Source organism: Leptodactylus fuscus, chromosome 2 (assembly GCF_031893055.1).
Source record: "Leptodactylus fuscus isolate aLepFus1 chromosome 2, aLepFus1.hap2, whole genome shotgun sequence".
Taxonomy (NCBI): domain Eukaryota; kingdom Metazoa; phylum Chordata; class Amphibia; order Anura; family Leptodactylidae; genus Leptodactylus; species Leptodactylus fuscus.
This window is the reverse complement of record NC_134266.1, coordinates 77,387,907-77,399,241: the sequence shown is the minus strand read 5'-3', so window position 1 is coordinate 77,399,241 and position 11,335 is coordinate 77,387,907. Positions and strand designations below refer to the sequence as shown.

The following is an 11,335-nucleotide window of genomic DNA, read 5'->3' as shown; positions in this document are numbered from 1 at the left end:
GTATTTGTATTCCCAATATACTCTTTGAATTCCCAGTCAGACAATGGCACTGTATACCAGTAGTAAAAATTGTGGGTGCACGTAACCCCAATATATTCTTTGAATTCCCAGTCAGAAACTGGCACTATATGGCAGTAGCAAGAAATGAGGGTATTTGTATTCCCAATATACTCTTTGAATTCCCAGTCAGACAATGGCACTGTATACCAGTAGTAAAAATTGTGGGTGCACGTAACCCCAATATATTCTTTGAATTACCAGTCAGAAACTGGCACTATATGGCAGTAGCAAGAAATGAGGGTATTTGTATTCCCAATATACTCTTTGAATTCCCAGTCAGACAATGGCACTGTATACCAGTAGTAAAAATTGTGGGTGCACGTAACCCCAATATATTCTTTGAATTACCAGTCAGAAACTGGCACTATATGGCAGTAGCAAGAAATGAGGGTATTTATAACCCCAATATATTCTTTGAATTCCCAGTCAGACAATGGCACTGTATACCAGTAGTAAAAATTGTGGGTGCACGTAACCCCAATATATTCTTTGAATTCCCAGTCAGACACTGGCACTATATGGCAGTAGCAAGAAATGAGGGTATTTGTATTCCCAATATATTCTTTGAATTCCCAGTCAGACAATGGCACTGTATACCAGTAGTAAAAATTGTGGGTGCACGTAACCCCAATATATTCTTTGAATTCCCAGTCAGACACTGGCACTATATGGCAGTAGGAAGAAATGAGGGTATTTGTATTCCCAATATATTCTTTGAATTCCCAGTCAGACAATGGCACTGTATACCAGTAGTAAAAATTGTGGGTGTATATAGCCCCAATTCTATTGCTAGGGGACTTGCAGGGTATTTCTGGGGTGAAGGTGGGGGGGCACACCGTTGGAACGGGTATCGGGGTATATATCGGGTATACGGGAATACACTGACAGTGTATTCCATTCAGGATCCTGGGAAAGCTGGGTTGCGGCGATTGAGCCCGTCAGTGCCACTTTACACTGACAAGCTTCTCCCTGGAATTTAGCTCTTATAAGAGCTGTTGGTTGTCTTCTCCTTCCTATCCTAGCCTGTCCCTGCCTACCCAGAATCTAACCCCTAGCTAACTGGACGGAAACCTCCGTCCTCGGTGAATTGCAAGCTCAGAATGACGCGAAGCTGGGCGTCGCTGTTCTTTTAAATTAGAGGTCACATGTTTTCGGCAGCCAATGGGTTTTGCCTACTTTTTTCAACGTCACCGGTGTCGTAGTTCCTGTCCCACCTACCCTGCGCTGTTATTGGAGCAAAAAAGGCGCCAGGGAAGGTGGGAGGGGAATCGAGTAATGGCGCACTTTACCACGCGGTGTTCGATTCGATTCGAACATGCCGAACAGCCTAATATCCGATCGAACATGAGTTCGATAGAACACTGTTCGCTCATCTCTATTTATTTACCAATTATAATTTTCAAAGCTTCAAGATCAATTTTCCAAAAAAATAGGTTGTGTGGAGATAGAACTCCGCCTGAAGAATGAGCATGCCCATTCTTTTCTCCGGGAGCCGGAACAAACGGCTCACGGAAAAAAGAACTCACTGGCTCCCATTGATTTCAATGGGAGCCATCTTTTCAGTCAGGATTTTGAGGTGGATACGGCCTCAAAATCCTGACGAAAATACCCCGTGTGAACTCAGCCTTAGTCTTGGACCTACTTGACTAGGTTCACATCTGTGCCTGATCTATGTTCGGGGTTTCCATCCCTGAATCCAGGGGCCGTAATTGCTGCGCTAAAGCGCTGCAGAAAGAACCGCTGTGTGATCGCATTGCGGTTCTTTCTGCAGCGCTTTGAAGAGAAAGTTCACTGAGTTTTCCTCTGCGGACTTTCTCTTCCCATTATATCTACGGGAAAGCCGCTGGCGTTTCCATAGATATAATTGACATGCTGCAATTTGCAAAGCCGCAACGCAACGCAAATCGCAGCGTGTATGCGCGGCGTATTTTTCCGCAAAGTAGGCATGGGATTCGCATAAATCCCATCCCCTTTGCTTGCACTGTAAAACGCCGCAATTTTTTCTGCAGCCCCGACCTAAATCTTCCTTTTTCGGGCAGAAACCCAGCAGACTCCATTGTGTTCCATGGGGTCTGCGGTTAGACGCTTTTTTAAGTGGATTAGATTTCCATTTTAGTGTCCCCAAGCGGGTTCAGGTATTTCTAAGTGATGATGATGGGGGTGGGCGCATTTATGAAACCCTTGCACAGGGCCCACCAATGTGTTAAAACAGCCCTGGTCAATATGGTCACGCAGTACTAAAATGCTAGAATTTTTTTGTGTGTGTTCATACAAAATGTTTTAAACTTTTTTTAAACATTTTTTTAAGAGGTAACACTGTATTGTGTACATATAGCTATATAATTGTTAGTATATAGTACACACTATGTATTGTGCACATATGGGTATATAGTTGTTAGTATAGTTTGTATATAGTACACACTTTGTATTGTGTACATATATGTATATAGTTGTTAGTATATTTTGTATATAGTACTATGTATTGTGTACATATATGTATATAGTTATTAGTATATTTTGTATATAGTACTATGTATTGTGTACATATATGTATATAGTTGTTAGTATATTTTGTATACAGTACTATGTATCGTGTACATATATGTATATAGTTAGAAGTGGTGAAGCCCCAGACCGTGGGAATGTATGCAGTGAAAGTCGCTCTAGTGATACATTTGCAGACAGTGTTTGCTTCTCTTCTTCTCACACTTCCAGGTCATCTCCAGCCACAGCCTCCCTCACAATACACTCGTGTACAGCACAGATTACATAGCTCGGTTTGACCAGCTCTATGCACTGCAGCCTCCTGAACGTCTCAGCCATCTGTGTCTCTGGACGAGCCCTGTCAGTCTGCTCTCCGACCTGGCCTGCCTCTGGGGGCGTGGCCACTCTAATGGCAGCCTATTATAGAAACCTTCACCAGACTAGGCAAGCCGAGCTGTAAGGGGCGTTACTCAGTGGGCGGAAAGTTTTAATAACGGGTGTGGTTACCTTTTAGAAGGGCGTGGTTATGGCTTGATGGGGCGTGGTTCTCGTGCAGTGTGTGAGCAGGAGGTTCGGAGCTGTGACATCTGTTGCTGGTCTGGGCTGGAGCCGGGATGGGGAGACTGAGCGGATCCATGCGATGTGTCAAGTACCTGCTACTCACATTCAACCTCATCTTCCTGGTAAGAGACGGCTGTGGGGAGGATGGGGCGGAGGGGACACTGGGCTACAGGTGTATGGAGGGGACAGGATGGGGCTGAGGGGACACTGGGCTACAGGTGTATGGAGGGGACACTGAGCTACAGGTGTATGGAGGGGACACTGAGCTACAGGTGTATGGAGGGGACACTGAGCTACAGGTGCATGGAGGGGACAGGATGGGGCTGAGGGGACACTGGGCTACAGGTGTATGGAGGGGACACTGAGCTACAGGTGTATGGAGGGGACACTGAGCTACAGGTGTATGGAGGGGTCGGGGACACTGAGCTACAGGTGTATGGAGGGAAGAGGATGGAGATGAGGGGACACTGAGCTACAAGTGTATGGAGGGAAGAGGATGGAGATGAGGGGACACTGAGCTACAGGTGTATGGAGGGAAGAGGATGGAGATGAGGGGACACTGAGCTACAAGTGTATGGAGGGAAGAGGATGGAGATGAGGGGACACTGAGCTACAGGTGTATGGAGGGAAGAGGATGGAGATGAGGGGACACTGAGCTACAGGTGTATGGAGGGAAGAGGATGGAGATGAGGGGACACTGAGCTACAGGTGTATGGAGGGAAGAGGATGGAGATGAGGGGACACTGAGCTACAAGTGTATGGAGGGAAGAGGATGGAGATGAGGGGACACTGAGCTACAGGTATATGGAGAGGACAGGATGGAGATGAGGGGACACTGAGCTACAGGTGCAGGAGGGAACAGGATGGAGATGAGGGAACACTGAGCTACAGGTGTATGGAGGGAAGAGGATGGAGATGAGGGGACACTGAGTTACAGGTGTATGGAGGGAAGAGGATGGAGATGAGGGGACACTGAGCTACAGGTGTATGGAGGGAACACTGAGCTACAGGTGTATGGAGGGGACATGATGGAGATGAGGGGACACTGAGCTACAGGTGTATGGAGGGAAGAGGATGGAGATGAGGGGACACTGAGCTGCAGGTGTATGGAGGGGACAGGATGGAGATGAGGGGACACTGAGCTACAGGTGCAGGAGGGAACAGGATGGAGATGAGGGGACACTGAGCTACAGGTGTATGGAGGGGACAGGATGGAGATGAGGGGACACTGAGCTGCAGGTATATGGAGGGGACAGGATGGAGATGAGGGGACACTGAGCTACAGGTGTATGGAGGGGACAGGATGGAGATGAGGGAACACTGAGCTACAGGTGTATGGAGGGAAGAGGATGGAGATGAGGGAACACTGAGCTACAGGTTTATGGAGGGAAGAGGATGGAGATGAGGGGACACTGAGCTACAGGTATATGGAGGGGACAGGATGGAGATGAGGGGACACTGAGCTACAGGTGTATGGAGAGGACAGGATGGAGATGAGGGGACACTGAGCTACAGGTGTATGGAGGGGACAGGATGGAGATGAGGGGGCAATGAGCTACAGGTGTATGGAGGGGACAGGATGGAGATGAGGGGGCAATGAGCTACAGGTGTATGGAGAGGACAGGATGGAGATGAGGGGGCAATGAGCTACAGGTGTATGGAAGGGACAGGATGGGGATGAGGGGGCAATGAGCTACAGGTGTATGGGGGGACAGGATGGAGATGAGGGGACACTGAGCTACAGGTATATGGAGGGGACAGGAGGGTGCTGAGGGGACACTGAGCTACAGGTGTATGGAGGGAAGAGGATGGAGATGAGGGGGCAATGAGCTACAGGTGTATGGAGGGGACAGGATGGAGATGAGGGGACACTGAGCTACAGGTATATGGAGGGGACAGGAGGGTGCTGAGGGGACACTGAGCTCCAGGTGTATGGAGGGAAGAGGATGGAGATGAGGGGACACTGAGCTACAGGTGTATGGAGGGAAGAGGATGGAGATGAGGGGACACTGAGCTACAGGTATATGGAGGGAAGAGGATGGAGATGAGGGAACACTGAGCTACAGGTGTATGGAGGGAAGAGGATGGAGATGAGGGACACTGAGCTACAGGTGTATGGAGGGGACAGGATGGGGTTGAGGGGACACTGAGCTACAGGTGTATGGAGGGGACAGGATGGGGATGAGGGGGCAATGAGCTACAGGTGTATGGAGGGGACAGGATGGAGATGAGGGGGCAATGAGCTACAGGTGTATGGAGGGGACAGGATGGAGATGAGGGGACTCTGAGCTACAGGTGTATGGAGGGAAGAGGATGGAGATGAGGGGACACTGAGCTACAGGTGTATGGAGGGAAGAGGATGGAGATGAGGGGGCACTGAGCTACAGGTGTATGGAGGGGACAAGATGGGGCTGAGGGGACACTGAGCTACCGGTATATGGAGAGGACAGAATGCGGTTTAGGGGACACTGAATTACAGGTGTATGGAGGGGACAGGATGGTGCTGAGAGGACACTGAGGACACTGGTGTAGACTTGTACAATGTACCACAGCTATGTGTGCAACTCTGGTGCCCAATAATGTAATGTATACAATGTATGTGTGCAAATAACGCACTAGTACCCAATTGTGTAATGCATATCTTTGTCTGTACAAAATATCAGACTCATACCCAATAGTATAATTTACATTGCTTGTCTTTGTAAATACAACTGCAGTACCCTTATCTATGTGTGCAAATCCAAAAATGGTGCCCAATAGTAATGGTGATAAAATGGTGTCCAATAGTATCATGTCTATCACTTATGTATGTGAATACAGCTGCAATACCCACTAGTATAGTGTACATCACTTATGTGGTCAAATACAAGACAGTTGCCCATGTTCCCCACAATACAGCTGATAGTAGGGTAGGCAGTAGCTACTCTTCTCTGAGATTTGTTTGAGTTCTGTAAGGGTGGCAGTACTCCTCCCTCACCATTCATCTGACGTGGATGCTTCTTATAAGATATGGTGTGTGTTCAGTATCCGCCATCCAACTTGACTTCCATTGCCACCAAATCCCTATTTCTGACATGTGCATAATAGGGTCTAAACATAATACCCTCTGGCATACTGATTGTATAAAACAGTGTCATAACATATTCACTGATGTCACTGTATATTGTTACTGTGCACAAAGGGTAATGAAGAGCCAGGGTAGTGGGGCCACATGGTGGCTCAGTGGTTAGCACTGCAGCCTTGCAGCGTTGGAGTCTTGGTGTTCAAGTCCCACCAAGGGCAAAAATACAGCTGCAAGGAGTTTGTATGTTCTCCCAGTGTTTGCATGGATTTCCATCACATATTCCAAAGACATACTGATAGGGAAAGAATGTACATTGTGAGCTCTATGTGGGGCTCACAATCTACAAAAAAAAAAAAAAAAAAAAAAAAGAATCAGGGTAGTGACAAGAGAGTCCTGATTCAGATAACATATTGCTGCACTGGCATGCCGATGTGGGTTCATGCTGCCACCCTGTCACACTACTATTCCATACATTGGTGGATTTAATCTGCATTACAACTAGATTTCATGTTAAACACAGTCTATATACTTGTGACAGCGCCTAGTTTACTACCATGTATCTGCTGGGAGTCCAGGCTGCTCAATTGTTTTGCACATAGAGGACTGTCTAGACTGGATCCATTTTTATCCATCTCTTCAACCTCTGAATATAAAAATATTCCCATCTTAAATATATTGGAGAATTGACATTCAGTGAATATAGCTGAAAGTTGGATTAAGCTTTATTAACATGGTTTATAGAAGGTTTTGTTTGCTCTCCATTAAGCAAATGTTTCCATATGATAAAGTGATGTCATATCGCTGGTAGGAGTCAGACCTCTTGGACTAATCCTAAAAGTAAAGGGAACATTGTGCTGGTTTGTCCCCTTCACTATTTGGGTGAGGTTTAAATGAGCAGGGAACTGCAGTATGGCTCTATTCAAGTGAATGGGCTTGGTTGCAGTACCCTGCGTAGCCAGATTATAGTAGTGGTGCTGTGCAGGATAACAAGTCTAAGGATCATGGGGGTTGAGGTGTCCCAGAGGTCAGTGCTCCACAGATCATAAAGTAACTGTATATTCTAGTAATATCACATAACTTTATAAGACGACAGTAACCCTTTAAAGACTTAATACACTTGTAACACAGTCAGGAAAATCTAACTTGTTAAGCCAGTAAGAGAATGTATGAGAATGTGTGAGAATAATTCCTGACAATAGATTGACCTGTCACATCTGTGGTCCCAGTGACCTGGAAGAATTCTGCCCACAATGTACATAGTGTGGTAAAGTGTACGGTAAAGTGGTGGACGGGGTGTATATCCCGCCTGGTTTCCTCAGCCAGGTGAGATAAAGGAAACGCAGAGCGATTAATTTTTGCTCTAGCAGAACGTAGTCTGCTTGAGCTCTTTTGGTTTCAATATCATGGGCTGTATTTTCTGGACTGGAGGGCAGGTTGGTAGTGGGAGGCTTCCAGTCCACACCTCTGGTCCACCACGGGTTATTCCCTTCGTCCCAGGTGCTCACAGCTGAGGCTTCCTCAACGCCATTACTGGGGAAGGAAGCCTGGTAAAAGGGGGGCTGACAGGGTTTGCAGCCAGAGTGAGACAAAGCACTACTGGGACGGTATGTACCGTTTGGGTCCCTGCATTGGATGTTATGTGACCTGCTGTAGCACAGACAGGCATGCTGATGTTTAATTAGAGCCGGACAGGCTTAGGTTTTGTTTTGTTGTTTGCTGATAGTGTTTTATGCTGGAGACACTAAAATAAAACACTCTGGATTTTAAAACCTGCTGCCTTTCTGACCCGTGTCCTTGCCATACCCCAACCGTGTGAGCTGGACGCCCTTACAGTAGATAAAGAAAGATGAGGGCAAGGCTGGAGGGACAGTGACAACTGAGGGAAGCACAGCTAAAGGACAGCTGAGGTCACAGCAAAAAACAGACATGGCAGGGTTAAAGATGGAAATAGTGTCATGAAGAAGAGAAGAGAACATTAGGGAGGATGCAAAAGAAACATGTCTATAAATAGAATATAACAGAATAAGGAGCAGGGGATACAGGGCCGACAGAATAGTAACATTGGGGTAAAAGAAAGGGGGCAGGAGGAATCTATGTAAGATTTTATTTCATATGGAGATATAGAAGAAATAAGTGATAATACATCATTGAAGGTTTGGAAATTAAAGGGAAGTCATAGAAAAGAACAGATGAGGATTGTGATCAATACGAGTATTTTGGAACAGATCAGAAAAGTGCACATAGTTATCAAAACCAATTACTTCTAGTATAAATGGGTGTCCGCTGTACAACAGCACCCTGCAACACCTGCGATCAGAAATAACTGTGGTCAGTACTATGGTCAATAGATACAGAAGCATCTAAGGGGTTGTTCAAAGTTAGTGTTTGCTTATCACTTTCCCAGTGGTGCGATCAGGGGGAGCCGATGCGTTGTCACGACATCTGAGATCAAGACCCCCTGGGTGTGTCATCAGTGTCCTCCTATGAGGTCCTGCCATTAGCAGGGCTCAATAGGCTGTCTGTCATTGTGCTGATATCCATAATACACAGCAGTGAAATATCTGCAGTCAGGATATTGCATAGTCTAGTCACCTAAAAAGTTTAATAGCATACATAAATACAACCCAAAAATTCCCCTTATTCCCCCTGACTGATGCATCATTTATCCTGCTTCATGAATGCAGTAAAAAAAAAAAAAAAAAAAAAGCCAACATCATAAATTGTGTTTTCTGGTTACTTGTTCTCCAAAATTGTATGTAACCCAGAATGGTACCCTACAGTTTACCCTATAATAAACAAGTAATATCAACCCGCAGAATAAAGGGAACTTGTTATTTATGCATTATGGTTATCACGGTAACATTTAAAGTTAAAAAAGACATTTTGGAATCGGTTGGTTTTTTTTAAATCAAATTTAGTCAAAAAGTTAAGCACTTCATAAACATTTTATTATACCGTTTTTTTTCAGACTACAGGATGCACTCCTTAGCAAGGAAAAACAGTTCTAAAAAGTCCTTGCATTTTATAATCCATAGCCAGCTGCTAGCCCTGCGGGACCCCCTGACCACCTGCTTACTGTTTGGAAGAGGCATTGATAAAGCACTTTTCCAGATCAATGAGAAAGGGTCCATTCACACGGAGGAAAATGATGAGGAATTTGGTGGGGAATTTCAGCGCTGAAAAAAAAGACTCCCATTGACTTGAATTGTCAATGGGAGGGGTTTTTTTTAGCGCTGAAATTCCACACCAAATTTCTCACCATTTTCCTCCGTGCGAATGCACCCTAAGCTGTATAGTTGCTCTTTCCCTCCCTACCCCTCATCGATCCATCAGAGCTATGCAGGGCATGTGAGTGGACAGTGCAGTCAGCAGACCACAGTCTGAAAGTGGAGTGTGACTGCCAGTTGTCCGGACTCCTACTGTGTGAGGGCACTAATGGGGCATTATACTGTGGGCAAACTCGAATACCCCCCCCCCCCCTGCACAGTATAATGCTCCTCAGTGCTCCCCTCACAATATAATGCTCCATTAGTGCTCCCTAATGACCTTATACCTCCGTCTTTCTCCTTTTCTCTCCCCCTCCATAGACTTTATTGTAAACTGATAATGTTTGCGTACAGAGTAAGAACTCAATGCACTCAGATAAGAATTAAAGACAGACGTAATATGTCTTCTAATATGTCTTTGTTAGGCCGCGGGCCCCACTGGATGGAAATGCTGCGATTTGGCCGCGGCGGAAACGCTGTGGTAAAAATCGCCATGTTTTACAGTACTTGCAAAGTGAATGGGATTCATGCGAATCCTATGCCCACTTTGTGGAAAAAATCGCAGTGTGGACATGCTGCGATTTCCAAAACCGTTGCGGTTTTGAAAATCGCAGTATGTCAATTATATCTACGGAAACACCGGTGGTTTTCCCATAGATATCACTGTAACAGAAAGTCTGAAGAGGAAAACTCTGTGAACTTTCTGTTGAAAGCGCTGCGGGAAGAACTTCAATGCGTTCACGCCGCAGCTCTTCCCGCAGCGCTTTAGCGCTGCTTTTCCGCCCAGTGGGGCCTTAGCCTCATACTGCTTCGGATCCCCATTTTCATGTAATTTGCAGTTTTATTTATACGTGAACAAGACAAGTGCTTTGACTAAGAATCTAAATTGAGGCCAAAGCCCAGGCAAAATAAGTCATACCCCAAAGCGCTTTCTCCCTCATTTGTATATCAATAAGTGGGGCTTCAAAACTGAGAAATATTTGGAGACTGTAGAATCAACTCTACAATTTACTCTGATTAGATTTAACTAATTTACTGTTGACAGAATTCTTTTAAGGGGGCATTTGGAGTAACACGGCGCTGATTCTGGCACAGTAACTCGCGTAAAAATCAGCGCTGCAAAACAGAATCCCATTGAGTTCATTGGGTTCCTTTTAACACGCGTAACACATTGAATTCTATGGGTTAAAAAGCCTCCCATTGATTTCAATGTGTTATGTGCGTTAAATGGGATTCTGTTTTGCAGTGCTGATTTTTTACGCGAGTTATTGTGTCAGAATCAGCGCCACGTTACGCCGTGTGAATGCCCCATAAGGCCAAAAGTGACTTTAAGGGCTGGGCCCCACATTTGAGAAAAAAATTCAGCAGCTGAAATTCTGCAATTTCAAAAATATTGTGTTTTTGTAAATCACAGCCCGTGTTATCTATACCCATGGAAAACTCTGCAGAGTGAAAAACACTGCAGAAGAAAACACAATGCGTTTCTGACACAGTCTTTTCTACAGCGTTTTTCATCTGTGGCTCGATACGTGGAGCCTTGGCCTAAAAGGGTTTTCTAGCTGAAACGTTTTTTTTTGTTTTTTTTTATACTGATGTAAGAAATCAGTTCCAGCTTCCAAAAGCTATTTCTGTGTATGGGGCCAAAAGCAGCTCTGCTCCTATTCAAGTAGTAGGCACAAGGCTGCATCAATGTGCTGCCACCCACTGTAGGGTGAACCGGGCTCCTATTACTTGAACAGCAGCAGAGTTGCTTCCAGTCCCATTCCCAGTAGCTCTGTTCCCCAATGGTGATCGGTGTGGGATCTTGGTCTCGAACCCCCACCAATCCAATATTAATGATTACCCTGCATATAAAAATTGCTGCTGGGGCTGGAAAAAAGCCCGTTAAGGGGTTAAGGTT

General features: G+C 45.6%; 1 protein-coding gene across 1 annotated transcript in view; it reads left to right on the top strand.

Annotated features, from left to right (window-relative positions):
* The first annotated feature begins 3,087 nt into the window (after positions 1-3,087).
* Positions 3,088-11,335, top strand: part of TSPAN2 (tetraspanin 2) — a 131,123-nt gene continuing 122,875 nt past the window's right edge. Inside the window, exon 1 of the mRNA XM_075264048.1 lies at positions 3,088-3,227. Coding sequence (XP_075120149.1) covers positions 3,159-3,227 — 69 coding nt within the window. The 5' untranslated portion in view covers positions 3,088-3,158. The remainder of the gene's footprint in view (positions 3,228-11,335) is intronic.